This window comes from Pelodiscus sinensis, chromosome 9 (assembly GCF_052426305.1).
Source record: "Pelodiscus sinensis isolate ZL-2025 chromosome 9, ASM5242630v1, whole genome shotgun sequence".
Lineage (NCBI taxonomy): Eukaryota > Metazoa > Chordata > Testudines > Trionychidae > Pelodiscus > Pelodiscus sinensis.
This window is the reverse complement of record NC_143060.1, coordinates 8,611,793-8,629,950: the sequence shown is the minus strand read 5'-3', so window position 1 is coordinate 8,629,950 and position 18,158 is coordinate 8,611,793. Positions and strand designations below refer to the sequence as shown.

Here is an 18,158-nt window from a genome sequence, read left to right as displayed (position 1 = left end):
TGCAGCTTTATGGGTTTTTTTGGGGGGAGGGCAAGCTTTTAGAGCATAAAATAAGGCATTTTAGGCTTTGTATCTGTGGCTTCCAAGCAATAAAACATCAGTTAAATTCAATATTTTTGTGACTCCTGAGATTTGCTGCTACAGTGGACTTTTACCAGTTACTCTTCTTTAGGGAAATCTGGAAACCAAACCCCAGCTGTGTCAATATACTTGGCTGTAAACAAACAGTAAAAAACCTCCAAGTAGAAAATAGCATAAATGTTTAAACCAAGAAACACTTTTCATTCTAGGAAGAAAATACTGTACCACACTTTTTTCCCCTTGATTTTTTCTTCATGTCACAGAATTTTACATCTTGAGGATTATTTTCCTTGAGCTCATTGAACAGAGAGCTTGCCATTTGAGTTTGCCTCAGGAAAAGGCATGAAGGTTATCTTCTCAGCCTATAGATCAAGACAATCTCTAGGGCAATGGTTTTCAAACATTTTTCATTTGCAGACCCCTAAAAAATGTTAATGGAAGTGCAGCCACACTGGAAATTCATCCTATGGTCAGCAAACCCCTACCGTAAAAGTCTTAGACCGAAAACTGAGTAAATAGAAATCATTGTTGCACATACTCAGCATGGCACTTGACACAACATGGGAAAGGGTGTTAAACTGTGAACTTCTGTGGTAATACCACTTTAGAATTTTGCCCTATGCATGGTATATGTTTGATCAGAAAACCAGAATGTCTTTTTCTTGGATCTCAAACTTTATTTTCATAATCATCTTCATGGATCCCTTAGACATAGTCTGGGTCTGTGGATCATAGGCTGAAAATCACTGTTCTAGAATAGTTGTGTATCAGAACTCTGCTTGTTCAGTTCATGAAAGAAACGTGGGAAGAGGTTAAACAATTCTACAATTCCACTTAGATCTATCCACTTGCAGATGATCTATAGTTAAGCTTGCTTTTGCCAGTTTTAAATGGAAGTGTTCGGTCTTTGCTTGGTGCCACTGTCAGGATCTACCTCCGTATAATGATGCTGATGTCTCTGAACGCTGCTGTGAACTATACTCCAAGTATGCTGTCTTTCCAATGGTTTTATTTTGGTACCATATTTACATTCAATTCCTGAGAAACCCAATAGTTGGAACTGCAGAATAGAATCGTACAAAGAACTGGAGTTGTTGATCCTTGTTGCTTGTGTCAGCTGACAATAAACTAAATGCACCCCAGTAGCTCCATGTGAAGAATAACCCCTCACTTACAGACAGCCCCCTAACCTCAAACACATTCTTTCTAGTAACCACACAACACACCTTCATCATAATCATCCAGGAACCCACCCCTGCAATCAGCCCCGGTGTCAACTCTGCCCACACATCTACACAAGCGATTGCATCACTGGACCCAATCACATCAGCCACCAAATCAGAGGCTCATTTAACTGAACAGCCACTAATGTGATCTATGCCATGAAATGCCAGCAATGCCCCACTGCACTGTATATTGGCCAAACTGGACAGCCTCTATGGGAAAGAATTAATGGACCCAAATCAGACCCAAATCAGAAAAGGCAATACCCAAAAACCTTTCAGAGAACACTTTAATCTTCCTGGACACTCATTAATGGATCTCCAAGTCGCCCTTTCTTTTCAGACCAATTCCACAAGCCAAATACACAGAGAAGGGTTGGAACTTAACTTCATTCACAAAGTTGAATTCTTATGCAAATGTTATGAACCAGGACATTGGATGGCTCCCACATTATCTTCCACATCTTAATGACTTAACCAACCAACCAATGAAGGTGCTAATGGTTCTCGATGTTTGGGTAGAATCTGGAGTTGCTTATCTTCCAAGTGCAAACTTATGGTTCTTATCAGCCTCTTATAACTATTTAGTCTTTAAGGTGCTACTAGACTATTTGTTGTTTTTTAAGTCTTTCCTGTTACAGACTAACTCTGCTGTCCCTCTGAAGCTTATCTACTCACTGTCTCTTTTTTTTTTTCTTCCTCCCCTCCATTTTTTCCCTCCCCCCCCCCCTTTTTATTCTTGGAACTGGACTTCCAACACTCCTGTCATCTGAAGAAGTGGGTTGTGCCCACGAAAGCTCATGATACCATCTACATGTTTTGTTAGTCTTTAAGGTGCTACTAGACTATTTGTTGTTTAAGTTTTTCTTATAATACTTATATCATGTACAGGCAATGTTAAGCCACTTCTAAGATCACTTTTTGGGGGAGAAAATTCTAAAAAGCTAGTGTCACTGATAAATCTCTCTTAGAAACCTCAAACACCTGCTTAGCAATCTTCCATTGTTTTAACAGTGCTTAATTTTTGTTGATTACATTAAAATACAAATCAGCATAGCTGATAGATCGGGCAATCAACATTCTAATTTAAATTTTAACAACACTTAGATGCTCCTTACATTTATGGCATTTTAGCATAAGTATTCCCAAGTCCATTTATTTGTCCATATCATCTCTTTTCATTCTTATTTTACATACTCCTATTTAAAGAATATTTTAACTATTTTTAATTTTTTCCATGGAAAAGTATGTAGAAAGATATCCACAGATAAAATATAGTAATTATGCAGTAATTCTAATTTGAAGGATAACTGTTGTTATCTCTGGTTTGTATGTTCAACTCAGTTGCATTATCTTTCCTTTGAGTACAGGTTGTAGCTACCTCACCCATATTCTTTGAGTGGTCCATACATACAGTTATTTTTAAGCATAATTATTTAGGGTTAAGTGTTTAAAGCTGGAATGGGTTAGAGCCTCAGCTCTTACCCTGATTTTATTAGAGAGTTGATTTGGACCTATTTCCATTCTAAAACACACACAATTATTGTGGTAGTCTATGCTAACCATTGGTGAGTAATGACTGATTCTGTGTTCTTTGGGTACCAGACCAATTTCTTTTCTTAACTGTGTAGGTCCTGCCATTGAGCTTGAAAAAGGAAAACCAGAATCAATTGAGCCTGAGCCTGAGATACAGAAAACATTCAGTGAGGAAGCAAATACATCAACATACTATCCTGCCCCCGTTCCAGTAATGGACAAGTATATTCTTGAGAACGGAAAGGTATTTGAAACTAAAAACTTTATAAATAGTCTTTAAATGTGCTTTAGGTGGATTTCATTACAAAATGTCATGCATTGTGGCAGTGGTCACCAGCCTTTTTACGCACAAGATCACTTTGTGAATTTCAGATCAACCCAGGATCTGCCCCACTCACTTCATTTCCCCCTCCCTCCTCCTTCACTCAACATCTCTCACCCTCACTCACTTTCAACAGGCTGGGGTAAGGGGCTGGGTTCCTCAGGGAGTTCAGGCTCTGGGTTGGAGCTGAGGGGTTCGAGTGTGGGAGGGGGATCCAGGCTTATCCTGGAGCAAGAAGATTGGGTGTAGAAGTGAGGGTGCAAGTTCTGGGGGGGGGGGGGAAAGGAAGTTAAGGTATAGGAGTCATATGGTCAAATTGCTCTAATCTCCTAGAATTCACTGGGCATTTCATGAGTTTTACTTTTTTGTTAGTGTTATTTGTGGTTTATAGATCCAAAATCCTTCAGGGATTGTCACAAATCAGGGTAACATTCTCAGCGGTGGGGTTTGAATTGGCTGAGTCTTGGGCAGGGGTGTAGGAGTGAGGGCTACAAGCTCTAGAGACTGTTTGGATGTAGGAGGGGGCTCCTGGGCTGGGACAGAGTGTTGGGGTATGGGAGAAGGCAAAGGGTGCAGGAGGGGGTGTGAGGTGAAAGCTCCAGTCCAGAGCGCTTACCACAGGCAGCACAACAAGGAATTCAGGCAGTCTGCCTGCCTGCCCCATGCCACTCACAGAAGCAGCTGCTGGGCTGCAGCCCTTAAGGGAGAGGAGACAGCAGGTCTCTCTGCACTGCCTGTGCATGCAAGTACTGTTCCTGCAACTCCTAGTGGCCGGGACAGTGTTGGGGATGGAGGCATCATGCAGAGCCACCACCCACCCAAGGGCCACAGAAACAGGAGCCAGCTGCTTTCAGGAGCTGCATGGGGTCCAGGCAGGCAGGCAGCCTGCCTGAATGCCCTGCTGTGCTGCCAGACTTTTAGTGACTGGAGATCACAATCTACTAGGGTTGCCAGGTATCCAGTTTTGAACCGGATAGTCCAGTATTTGAGCTTTCTGTTCGGGAAACAAATTGAGAAAATATAAATTAGAAAACACAATGTCCAGTATTTTCTAAATAAGATATAATGTAGATTGTGATATAATGTCAAGTGTATCCGGTATTTTTGTTGAAACCATCTGGTGGAAACCCTACAATCTACTGGCAGAGGCTCCAAGATTGACCAATTGATTGAGATCAACTGGTTGGGGACCACTGCATTATGGAGTCTTTGCTGTAAGCTGTTACTGTGTTTTAGTGTTTTCCTAAATGTTCACAAAACACAGTAGTATCTATATAATGAAATTCCAGGAGCTCATTCTGTGTGTCATTCTGAAACTTATGTCTTAGAATTGGTGTGAAATGATAGAAATACCAACAAATATGGTAGGTGGCTTTTTTGTTTTTAAATTCAGAATATCATCTGGTTAAACCATCATTGGGTTTTGTGATCTGTTACCACCCAGTTTTTAAATTCGCAGCCATTTCAGCTTTACAAATTACACCGAAAGGGTGTACAGCCACAGAAAGGCTTGTATCTCTATGCATGCCAAAAGTTCTAGAGCACTGTGATCTCAGAGGTAACTCACCCAATTGACTCCTTTACAGACAAGTTACATGCAACAGTTTCACTGGTTGTATGAGGAAAACTGTATTTTGGCAACAGCCATATGCACAAAGCACAAATCTGTCAGTGCACCACTCCCTAGACACAGATCAACACAACCACCCATGCTCAATGCAACCAACACATCTCACCACAACATATACCTCTCGTGCACAATATGTACAAATTCATATATCTTTTCCAGCACAACACAACCCCCCATTCCTGAACACTGGCAGCACACACAATCACTCCAAACACCATTCTGAGTATTTGGAATGTTTGTTGAGTCACAGGAAAATGATGTAACAACCATAAAATATGGTTGAGAGTTCTTGTTGTTTACTAGGTTTTGTCATGATGGGAGGTTTGTGACTTTTTATTGTCCAGTTTTTAAGTTCTCAACCACTTTCTTTTTTCTATCTCACATTTATGACTTTATGTGACAGCATGGGGTTGCAGCTACTAATCCCAAAGTAAAAGACAATTATACAAATATATTTGAAACTTATAATTGGAGGCAAAGAATGATCAATGCTAGTTTGAAGTGAATGCACATATTAAATACGCAGAAAAGGACACAATGAATGAACTTGTTTCCATAAATCTGCAGAAATGATACCATACTTAGCAGAACTCCATTCTTGGGATGCAGTATGCAGTCAGTGCGCATTTGGAGAACCCTTCAGAAACAGTGTCCATGTCAGTTTCCATTGGGCTCCTTTTAGCTACCAAATTATTTAACATGGTTACAGTGTCAGAAAAACAGCACATTCCATTATGCCTTTAACTCAGCATTGCACTCTTGATTGCCTTTGGTTTTTGACATAGCCCTTGAATATGAAATTAAAATAATGGGTCTTCCATGGTTTGGCCTTCTGGCTAATTCACGAAGTCCAAATGAATCTTTTTGAGGGTATTAAAGAGTCCAATAAATAAATAGTCTATTTGCCCTTCCTGGCATCTTTAGCCCCATCTCTGGACCTTTTACATTGCCTTTTGTTCAGACTCACAGATAAGCTACATCCTCCTCTTGGAATTTATACCACTTAACTTGTGGCCAGAAGGGGAACCTGGGCCCATCCCCTACTCTGAGTTCTGGGTTCTTACAGTAATTGTATCCATTATTCCCTCCTGCCCTTCATTTAGGATTTTGTACATTTGCACATTTGAGGGAAAGAAGCTCCCCTGTTTCTTTTATAGTAGTACAGAAATATTGTTGTATTTCTTCATGATAGAAGTTCAGTTCATTAGAGATGAATAAACTTCATTGATGGAATATGAAGTTTTGTGAAGCTTGCCAAGCTATCTTTTGGGTTCAAAGGGTTAACAATTAATTGAAGCACTGAAATCCGTCTTTCATCTCACCAAGCACCACCCTTGTAATTGAAGTAGGGTGGTGGAGTAATCCAGCTCCAGTTGAAGTCAGTATGAGCTTTGTCACGGACTTCAGTGGGACCAGTATTTGGCTGTAGTGTGCTGCCTTCCCCACCACCTCCCAAAGAGTGATTTGAGTGAATTGTGTTTCATTGGCAAGAGCGAAGCCTGTGTTATGTACTAAGAGAATTTTTCCTTGACCCCAGATTAGGCTGGAACAAGTGATTGGCTTGAATACAGTTCATAAAGAGAGTCCCAGATATACTTGCTCATTATAATTTTTCTCTGTCCTATTTCTGCTCCTTTTATCATACTCTTTCAGGAGAGAGACTATTGAAAAAAAAAGAGTTAAGAGTAAGAGCACTGGAAAAACAAAGAGGAAAGCGAAACAAAAAATGTAAGAGTTTGACTCAAACTTACTGACCTACAATGTTGGAAAAGGTTTTAAAGCTAGGAAAACTGAGTTTGCTTAGTCTTAACTTACTGTTGTTGTAGTATTTAATATCAGTATTCATATAGTACTTGGACAATGTTGTGTGCTGCGTACCATAGATAAGTAATTGTTGTTTATTTTATTTCTACCTTTTAGGTCCATCTTGGCAGTGGAATCTGGGTAGATGAAGAGAAATGGCACCAGCTGCAAGTAACACAAGGAGATTCAAAGTATACAAAAAACCTAGCGGTAATGATTTGGGGAACAGATGTTCTCAAGAACAGAAGCGTCACAGGAGTTGCAACCAAAAAAAAGAAAGATGCAGTTCCCAAGCCACCTCTCTCACCTCACAAATTAAGCATTGTCAGAGGTAGGTTACTTGGAAACTAGGTTCCTGCTGTGGAGTTTAAACATTAATCAGTGAGATGAAAAATGCTGCTATCTACCATGTGTAAAATTAACCCTCTAAAATAAAAGTTACTATTGCAACAAAAACTGCAACTCTTACAAAACCAGAAACTTTTACTGCAATAGCTGACACAGTGCAGTTCTTCGAGGGCCAGTGCTATGAGATGTCATTGGTGGGAATTCAGGGTACAGGCAGCCCCCAACTTGTGACATGATTGGTTCCTGGAGAAGCGTTGCAAGTCGGGGGCATCATAACACGAACCTTCATTTATGATAGGCACCGTGTGCCATCGTACATGTGGGCCAAGGACATAAGTTGGGGGGTTTTGGCCCCTTCTGCACTTACAAAAATGATTGTAGGTGAGGGGGGTCGGAACTCGGGCGGTCGCATGTCGGGGGTTTGCCCTACTCATCATATCAAAGCAGGCATTTGCATGATAGGCCCCAAATGAGCTTTGCAGACAGCACTCTCTGATGGAACTTATTGATAACTTATGGATGTTTTGTGATGCGTGTATCTCTTCTGACAAGCACTGGAATAACTTTACAACATTACAGCTGTTCATGGTGAAAGAGCCTTTCACTTTTCCCATCTCTAATATACAGACTTCTCTGGTGTGCGGCATAGAAGTTTTACACATAACAATATGTGTAAAAATATATGTCTGTTTTTAGAAGGAGAGGAGATAGGTAGAAAGCAATTTCTGTATCTCAATTGGAATTTCAGCAAGAAATGTTGATCAATGATCCTAACTGGCAAGAAGGATTGTTGTGTAATCTTTAATGTCCATGAGGAAGCATCCCATGTTCAAGGTGCTGAAAGACTCAAAACAGTGCTTGTCCATTATTTTAAGTCACTAACAATGTTCAGGTTTTTTGTATCAGCATGCTTGTATTTTGCATTCACTTCTAACAATCGTCTTTGGTTCTACAGAGTCTTCTCTCATTTAGAACTGAGCCAATTTTCCATGGAATTTTTATCAAGATTGGGGGTTTAGCCTTTGCATTTTGCCTCCTAAAGCTTCCTGTGCAGTTTGTGGGATATTATTCTAATTTGCTATGTAGAGTTCCTGCAAGCTGTTAAGTAGCGACTGTATTCCAGCTTAAAAGCGGCTGTATTTTGGAAGCAGGAAACATGATTTCTGCATGTATTAGTTGTAAAGTGATCTTCTTTCCAATTCCCTCATCCCAACTCACTCCTATAATTAGTTATACTTATTTCTTGTGGCTTGTCCTTCATTTAGATTATAAGAATTTTGAGGCAGGGACAGTGCTTTCTTTTGTTTGTTCAAGATCTTGCTAAAAGGACTCAATTTCTGGTTGGTGACTCTTGGCACTACCACAGCACCAGTAGTAAAGTAGTGACATAATATCCTGGTTGTAATGAAATCACTGAATAGCTCTGACGGTCTCCCACCAACTTCTATCAGCAATAATTGGGAAATTCTTTCCAAGAGAAATGGATGATCACATAGACCAAGTAATTATTCCTGATGATGATTAAAGCCTTTTGTCCACCAAACTGAACGTATACACATTGCAAGGTGACTTTTGGCCCAGTTTTGGCAACTGACTACATCCACCCTGATGAGAGACTTATATCTTTTTCTTCTACATTTTTCTAAACAACATGACAGTATAGACACCACACTTGGTTTCATCACTTAATTGGCATCTATGTGTCCTAAAATGCCCATCCTGACTGCTCTGCTCAGCAGCTTGAACTCCACTGCCCTGCAGCCATGTAAACAACCTTCCTCCCTTTCCTCTTCGAGGCCCCAGGAATTTTTGCAATTCTATTTTCTGCTGGTTCAGTGTGGCACGGTCTCATTGCATCTTCCCAGATGACCACAGCGGGCTATCACACCAAATGCCCTCACACTTCTACCTCTGCGGAGCCACTGGATGTGATCAGTATATGAGGAGAGGCTGTGCAGTCCTAACTGCAGCTGAGCCATAGAAATTGGGATACCTAAGGCCATGTTTCTTTAGCCATGTGCGAAAAGCGCTGTGATCAAGACATCCTGCACTGCAAAGTGAAGATAAAGGAGCTGAGGCAGGTGTACCATAAAGTGAGAGAGACAAACCTTTGCTCTGGTGCTTCATCTAAGATCTGTTAGTTCTATAAGGAGCTGGACACTATCCTTGGTGGCGACCCCATCTCCACCGCCCAGAGCCCCGTTGATACTTCAGAGGGCCTGGAGGCAGCAAAAGAAGGATCTAACCCAGAGGACAAAGTTATTGATGAAGGGGTGGAGTTAGATGAGGATGTGCCCCTCCCAGCGGGGTCACCTGGTGGGGCGGGCAGCCAGACAGAAATTGTTATGCATTCCAGCGGTGTCAGTTTCAGCAGTTGCTTTTCAGGGAGTAATAAATGAGGTGGTAAGTGGCTATGGTTTGTGTTGTGCCGAGGGGGTTCAGGTGATAGAAATATGGGAGGCTGACTGTGTTTTTGGAAGCTGGACATTTTTCTGTGTAGCTAATCAGTATGGCAGAATGGGGTGTTGATACACACCAAGATTTCATGGGACTCTCCAGAGAGCTCTCCAGGAAAATTTCCTGGAGATACTCGTTAATCCTCTGCCACAGGTTCCGTGGCAGTGCAGCTTCGGTCCTTCTCCTATTCTAGGAAACTTTCCTGTGCCATTTGGCAATCACTTGGACAGGGATCAAAGCGGCATATAGGCAAGCTGCGTAAGGAGTAGGACAGAAACCAAATGCTTGAAGCTGATATACTCTAGTTTCCCTGTTTACCCTTAGCAGTGAGAGATCTGCCAGAATGACCCCAGCCCAATTTTTCCTTAGAACGCTGCACTACAACCCTTTGAACGAGTGTGTGCTCTTTTCTCAATGTGGAGTGTCCCGCTTCTCCATTGCCTCCCACCTGGCCAACACGCGCCGTGCTTTGGGTGTTCAGAGATGTGTGCCTAGCTGGGATCAGAGAGAAAGTGCTTGCAATGTTGCAAAAGGTGTATCTAACTGAAATGTTTCAGTGCTGTTGGTGAATTTAACAGTCCCACTTCTATGAATTGTCCCATGTGCTTCACCAGATGTGGCCCTCAGGAACATTCCACACACCCCGACCAAGTGTCTCCAGCAAATAAAGAAGAATCCAAGAAGCAGGAAAGAAGACACGTTCTGGGAGGTGCTGGAGTGCGCCAGTGCAGAAAAAAGGGAACGCAAGGAGTGCTGGGAAGCTGAACAGCAGGGCAGAAAAGAGAATCATGCATTTAAGGATTCAACTGAGCAGATAATTAAAGTAATGGAGGAGCAAACACAGATGCTGACATCCTTAATTCTGCAGATTGAGCAGATCTGTCCTCGGTCTCCCCTGCAACACATTCAGAACTCTTTTTTTCCATGTTCTCCCAAACTCTGGCCGCACATTCCTTCCACTTTCCAGGACTTCTTGGTTTCCCCTTCACTCCACCTCCTCAGACAACTTTCACTATGATAAGTGGACCTACACACCATTGTGAAAGTCTGTTCTTCCTTCATTTCTCCTTTCCAGCCAAACATCTGTGTGTGCTATTTCTTGTGCAATAAAAGAAAACATGTATAATGGTAAATTGTCTTTATTAGTTTTCTACAAATTGAGATTTTAGGCACTATCAATACATGCACAGACACGTTAATCTTTTTTTTTACTGATCTATAAGACCCCAAATGTCAGCCTTGCCTCCTAGGAAAACTACAGGTAATATAAATTGAAGCATCTCTGACAGAGGGTTACATAACTAGTGCTCATTGTCAAAGTGCTGCCTCAAAGCCCCCCTGATTCAAATTGTCCGCCTCTGAGCTCCTCTGATAGCGCTGGTATGTGGTTGCTTAAAATCAACAGCCAAGTGGTCTACCATAGCACTCCACCCTAGAGCAAACCTTTCACCCTTAGCTTCACAGAGATTATGCAATATATAGCACATGGCTATGGCAATGGCCATGGGAATATTATCTTCATTATGATCTAACCTGCCATAGAGGCATCACCAGCATGCCTTTAATCTGTCAAAGGCATAGTCAGCTGTCATCCAGCATTGACTCAGACTGTCGTTGAACTGCTCTTTACTGTTATCCAGCAATGTTCAGTTTAATTTTTTCCATACGTATATATGCAAAATGGATTTTGTTGTGTACCAAATTAATGAGGTAATGTGCAGATGTGCACCACCAATAGAAACACAAAACCTAGATTTAATTTGTATTTATTAAAAGTTACCATAGGGATAATCGCTTCATCAGGGACAGGTTAGCCATTTTAGAACTCACTACTCAAAGAATTAAATATAAGCATAAGACAGAAATAAAAAGTATGAAATACATAGAATGCAATAACTCAAATGACAGCACTTCAAAAGAATAAACTTACAGCAAAATATGTGCATTGCAGGAAGTATCTGAAGTAACAATAAAAATAAAGCAAGAATGTGTTGAGGTGTGTGTGTGTGTGTGACAGACAGACAGAGAAGTGTTGCTCTTTTAAGCACATTTGCAGCTTATCAGGATTTCTCAGTGGACTTTAGCTGCCCTGGGACATCCTTCAGGTAATCAGTATTGCTAACACTCACTCTGTGATACTTTTCCTTAAAGCCCCAGTGTGTATACATGGGCACAGCAGAATGATTTTGAAGAACAAATGTGTATACACAGCATCCCCTTACACTCCTGGAGAAGTGGAGCAGCCTCGTTCCATTGTGAGTTTTAGTCAGGGAACTAAAACTTTAAAATATTTGTATGCCCAAAGTGCGGAAACCTGGGTGACAGCTCTGACCTAGAGTGTGAGCCTGTTGAGAAGTCAGGCCATTACCCCAGTCCCAGGCAGCATGTAGCAAGGTGAGACAATACATTTCCTAGGGCACATACCTCACTGTAAAGAACATTTTCCCCCTTATTCTACAGAGGACCCAACCCTCTCTCTCCAGCAGAGGCAGGTGGTGGTTACTGTCATTTTAGTGTTTACACATCAATTGATAGTGTTGTGACTCTGTATTCACAATGGGGAAAGACAGAAACTCAGGGATTGTTTTAATTAAAGCACAACATTTCATATGATGGCAAAATGCAGCCCAATTAGTGGAGCCTCACTAAAATCCTAAACACTGCTGTTTCTGTTCAGGACTATGATTCGCTGCTGTACGTTGCTCTTTTAAGTAGATCAGTTCTCAAGCAGTACAGCAGCAGCTACCAGCACACTCTATCCCATTCCTGAGTCCTGTTGTGTCTCTTCCCCTGCTCTGCAGAGAAAGGATATAGGGGAAGGGGAAATCCTTGGCCTCAGTGCTCCTCCTCCCACACTGTCCACCAAACAGGAGTCTTCCAGGAGCAGCCCGGCAGTGTCGAGGACATTGGTAACTTGCTGAGCAGCCACTCAACTATACAGCTTAGAGGGATCTTAGCTGTCCAGGTGTTTCACGTAAAGTGTCATGAACCACAGCTATAAGGCGTGCACTGGGTCTCTCACCATCACTACGGGCATTTCAACATTCTCCACTGTAATGAGATTTGGTGCTTCCAGCTTTCAGCTTTCTGTACAGGCTGGTGTTCTTGAAGATGTATACATCATGCACCTTCCTGGACTACCTCGCATTGATGTCAGTGAAACACACACGGTGATCCACAAGCACCTGCAACAGCTGCAGGTACCCCCTCTCATTGATGTATTCTGTTGAAAGGTGGTCAGTTATGGCAACCCATTTCTTGAAGGCTGTCCATGATTTCACATTCATTTCTCAGAGTCATGATAGCAGAATGTGACTTATTGCCCTGCATGCTTGCGTTAATGTATCCCTACTCCAAATTAATTCATGACCAACCACTAGCAGTCCAGAGTCACCCGCTTCTCTACAGTGATTGTCACATGCCTTTCTGCTGATAGAGCAGCTCTCATTTTGATGTCCTTGTGCCACAGGGTTGGGACGAGCTCCGCACACAGTTCCAGGAAGGTGGCTTTTCACACCCAAAAGTTCTGTAGCCACTATTCTTCATCCCACACCTGAATTATGATACAATCCCACCATTTAGTGCTTGTTTTTCAAGCCAAAAAGTTCTGTCTACCCTATGCAGCTGTTCTGTGAAAGGTTACCATTCTCCTATCCATATCATGCAGAATATTGTTCGCCTGCGAATCCTCTTTGGTTAGAAACTTCTTGATAACATTGCGGTGAAGGCAGTGCAGTTAAACAGAGCACAGGAGATGCAGGGTGTACAGCAAAGAAGGGCCATTGCAAAAATGCCACGAAAGAAGCCGGAAGCTGATGGCGTGTTGGGACAGAAAGCCGTGCATCCTAGGACACTGAGGCCAGTCTCAAGGTGCACCACAATCTGCTCCATCTTCCTGCAACACCCAACAACCGAAGCTGGATTGATCTTGATGAGGGTGACCCCACCGTGGACACGATCTGCCAACAAAGAGCAAACGTGTACATGAAATTCCGATTTTTGTTCTGTTGGCAACACTTTTGTCAACAGAAATTAGTAGCATAGACATACCTGGCCTTATCAGGAGGACAGGGGGCAGGTTTCTCCACCAAATCACTGTATGAAGACTATTGAATGCAAACAGAAGATGGACTTTTAGGGCAAGGACTGTAGGTGTGCTGCCTGTGAATTTATTTCTATCTTCCACTCTGTCTGAGATGAGTGACCTTCTCAAAGGAGTCAGTCTCCAGAAGTGTGAACTGCAATAGTCCAGTTTCAGACCTGAGAATTTACATTGTTCCTAAAAAAGAAAAGAGGGGAAATATATGGGAAGTCAAGACAGAAAGGTAGAAACTTCCTCTTGATCCTCTGCTCAAGGCTCATTTAGCACTATAAACTAATCCAGCTGTTTCTTGTACATTGGAAAGGGGTGGGGGACTTGTATTTAAAAATAACATGTCAAGTGCCCAAATACTACAGTGGCAGAGTACAATCTTTGGATGGATTAGGTTAATATAAAAAGACAAGATAATACCTGCATCAGTAATGGAGTGTGGGGTTTTTGTTTTTGTTTTTAGTGAGTGATTTTTTTGCTGGGGGAATTTCCATTCCAATATAACTTTAAAGCAGACATGAAGAATCTTCATTCCTCGTTCGTTATCTCTGCCTAATACTCATTTACTGATTAAGGGTTGTAGCCTGGCTGGTACATCTAAATTGGGCTCTTTGATGTTGGTAACTTGTCATCCCCCTTTATGCTGGCTTCGGACAAGATCATTAAAGAGTGCACACTGTTGCTTCTGTAGGATGAGTTGTACATGCAGTAAGAAAGCGCAGCATATTAATGTACTGTTAGTTCATACCCCATCCCCATCAGAACTCTCTTCCTCCAGCCCTGGCTGAGGATCACTTACACAGACACCAGGGTCCCTTTTCCTTCCAGAGAAGAAGATATTTGTGGAGAAACTCTGGGTTCATTATAAACAGTCTCTATTCACCGCACCTGTAGCTTCTTGCTTGACCTACTCATGCCTCTTCACTACACCCCGTCCAGGTCATTACATTCGCTCCCCCTCCAGGTGCTACCTCCTCTAAAAGTGCTCTCTATAAAGTGCTCTTATTTCTGTTAGACTTCCCACTACAGTCAGTCTCCCCTCAGCTGCCAGTTAAACTGCTGCCTGTGATACGGATTGTGGATTCCAGAGGGAGTCTTCTGCTTGCAACATGAGGCAGTTTGTCGGCCTGCTATCTTCCTCTAACTCAGGCTTTTTTGGTTTCCTGATTTGTACCTTAATCAATAAGGTAATGCCAATTGATGCCTAGATCAGGCCCTGAAACTTTGAAATGGATTGAATGCAGTGTTCAAAAGTTAGCACACTACACGGAGAAATGTCATAATACCAAGTGCAGGACCTTGTCATTAGCACAGGAACTTGGGGCATGGAGGCTCCTGGCCACCACCCCATGCACTGGGGGCTCTGCTGCTGGTTCCAAGCACCGGGGCCGTGGCCACCACTCCCATGCCTGGTGTTCCAACTACTGCCCCACCGTGCTAGGAGCCCTGCTGCCAGCCCTGTGCCAAGGCCGGGGTCCCGGATGCCACCTTACATGCTAGGGGGCTCTACTGTATGCTCCTTTCCTGGGGTCCTAGCTCTCAGCCATACGGGCTGGGGCTTGCTGCTGGCCTCTTCTGGAGGAAAGGGAGTGGACAAGGATAAGAGGACTGGATTTCTATTCCCCCCACTCTTAAAAATGTTCTTGTGTCACTGGGCCCTGCTGAACATGGACTGTGCACCCAAACAAAGGAGTGCGACTATCTCTTGCACATCTGTGCAGACTTCCTAAATCTCAGGTCCAGTTACATTGGAGCATTGGAGACAGTAGGGCTTCTTGTCTACTTACTTCCTCCATATAGCTGGATGGCCAGGAACAGGGGGAAACCAGCTCCTGGGTCAGTAGCTAAACCAACAGTAAATTACTGCCCCTGGTAGCCCTCTGGGGGGCAGAGGAGAAGGAAACAGAGGAGGAATAGTGACTCACTGGGTATGTATGAGTCATAGTGGCTCCTAGGCAAAATTCTGAATTGATACAACTCATATTTCAGCCCTTGCTCAGGGTATGGTAATTGTCTGCATTTATGTGGCAGGTCACTTGGTTTGATACCTCCTATTTATTACTAATAGTTAAGTAGTATATTACTGAGGTTTCTGTAGTGATGTAATATTCTGTCTTGTGCACGAGTCTGTCCGTGTTTCAGTTAATGCAGCTAACAATAGGGGAATTATTTCAAATAATAATTTACCTCATATTGGTGTCCCGGCTATCAGTCTGCCTGCTAATTGGTTTTATTTTATTTATTTTATAATAGTCAATACATTTTCCAATAGAAAGTCCATGAAATTCACGTTGTCAGATACTTTCGCCATTTTCTAGTCTCAGAATAGGTTGTGTCAAATACATTTTAGAAAGACAGAATTAGCTGTTAATGTGGCTAATCTCTCTTGATGCTTAAATATCTCTAATCTGTAGCATATTATACAGAAGTTATAAAAAGTCTGATGCACAAACCTTGTTAATGCAAAATATAATCATTTATAAAACTTCTGAGCAGCTTCAGAATGAACTACAAAGCATGTATAATACTTAATTTTCATAACATTTTAATACGATGCATTAGCAATGATATAAAACTTGTTAATTAAGCAATAATCTCTATAGCTTTCTAGTATATGAAACAATAAAATGGTTGCTAAAATTGATTAATAGGCGAAGCAAAGCAGAGATTGTTTAATCAATCTGGGAAGCAATTTATTACTAGCAGCCTACACAACAATAGAGGCTATTTCAGGTATAAAACAAAAGGCACACCTGATTTTAAAGAGCTGAAAGTGTAGAGTGCCACCTCTCTTAATTACAAAAAAGTAGATTAGATCCTGCAACTTGCCAATTGTCATGGTGGGCGGGAGTGGTCTTATCTCCCACAGACCTCATTGATTAGTTTTATTATTAGTTTTATTAATTATTTTGTATTTATATTCCAGTGGGGCAGAGCACACAGTATGCAAAGTACTGTACAAAACCAAAGCAAGGTGGTCTCCACTCCAGTCTAGTAAACCAAGCAAATACAAATAGGTGGGAAGAGACATATAATCAAGATATAGCCATATTAATGTATATTATATAATATATTTTTTTAAATATGAAATGTCCCCTATCTCCTTCTGCCTCTCTTCCTTACTTATTTGACTAAGGCTAATGTCTTGTAAGTGTGATGGTAGAAGTCACTTGAAGGAGGAAAGGGTAGTGTCCTGGCATATCATCTTCATTAGGGTTGTTCCATGGCATCTGGAAGAAAGCTCTAAGACTGTTCTGGGAGATGTGGACAAATGAAGGGGTTACGGTTGGCATTGCCAACAGAGGGGGTAGGAGTGAAACCATATGAGTTTCGCTCTACCCCCATTTCTACTCATGAGGCCAGTGCAATGTCATCCTAACTTGTGAACTTCTTATGCCTGACATTTAAATATGGCAAGCCTAAACTTGTGCTGGATAAAGGGGATCAAACGAATGAATCAGAGAACCCATTTGTACAATAGAATACTAATTTTAACATAAATACAAGTTGCTTATGAAGTGTTGGCTCTATAGTTCTGTGAGCATGTTTTATTTGCTGTACTGACTTACAGAACAGGGCTAAATTTCTTTTCTTAATCATAATTGCTGTTTTCTTCTTTTTCTCCCCAGAATGTTTGTATGACAGAATAGCACAAGAAACTGGGGATGAAACTGAAATTGCACAGAGACTCTCCAAAGTCAACAAGTACATCTGTGAAAAAATCATGGATATCAATAAATCATGTAAAAATGAAGAAAGGAGGGAAGCAAAGTACAATTTGCAATAAATTTTGGATTTTTAATAAAGTCTTAGTGTTTTACTTATGTCGTGTTTTTCATTGGTGTGCCATTCTTGCTTATGCGATTAAACTGACTCATAGCTTGGATCTCATTCCAAATATTGATGTATTTTTCAGCAGTTTTGTACATTGGCTGGCTACGAAACCTACTTTAAAATGATTTGAGATCTAGAACTATAAAAATATAGGACTGGAAGGGCCTTTGGTAGGTCCTCTAGTCCAGTCCCCTGCACTGAGGCAAGGCTGAGTATTGTCTCCAAGACTATCCCTAAAAGGGGTTTGTTTTAACAACCTCCAATGATAGAGATGCCACCACTTCTGTAAGTAATTTGTTCCAGTGCTTAACTACCCTGACAGAAAGTTTTACCTAATGTCTAATCAGAATCGCCCTTGCTGTAATTTAAGCCTACTACTTGTCTTCATTGGATAAGGAGAACAATTTATCACTCCTATCTTTATGATTTGCCTATTTGAAGACAGCTATCTTATCTCCTCTTCCCCCACCCTCCTCGGTCTTCTCTTTTCCAGACTAAGCAAACACATTTTTTTTCAGTCTTTCCCCATAGGTCATGTTTCCTAGACGTTAGTGTTGTTCTCTGGATTATCTCCAATTTTCCCACATCTTTCTTGAAGTGAGGTGCCCAGAATTGGAGTCTTATGAATGCTGAGTGGAAAGATTGTGTCTTGTATCTTCCTTCTGGCTAATACATTACAGAATGATGCTTGGTTTTTTTCCACAGTATTGTATTATTGATTTATATTCAGTTTGTGATCCATTATAAGCCCCAGAATCTTTTTCTACAGTACTCCTTCCTAAACAATCATTTCTCATTTTGTATTGGTGCAATTGATTATTCCTTCTGAAG

General features: G+C 41.6%; 1 protein-coding gene across 3 annotated transcripts in view; it reads left to right on the top strand.

Annotated features, from left to right (window-relative positions):
- The window catches only part of BEND5 (BEN domain containing 5), a 981,719-nt gene extending 964,402 nt beyond the window's left edge, over window positions 1-17,317 (top strand). For 2 of the 3 annotated variants that reach the window (XM_089780410.1, XM_075935946.2), the window contains 3 exons: window positions 2,936-3,084; window positions 6,713-6,926; window positions 17,123-17,317. In XM_089780410.1, coding sequence (XP_089636536.1) covers window positions 2,936-3,084; window positions 6,713-6,926; window positions 17,123-17,280 — 521 coding nt within the window. In that variant the 3' untranslated portion in view covers window positions 17,281-17,317. Of the gene's footprint in view, window positions 1-2,935; window positions 3,085-6,712; window positions 6,927-10,014; window positions 10,530-17,122 lie in introns of those variants that run through there. The other variant, XM_075935947.2, reaches the window with a different exon arrangement.
- The last annotated feature ends 841 nt before the right edge of the window (window positions 17,318-18,158 follow it).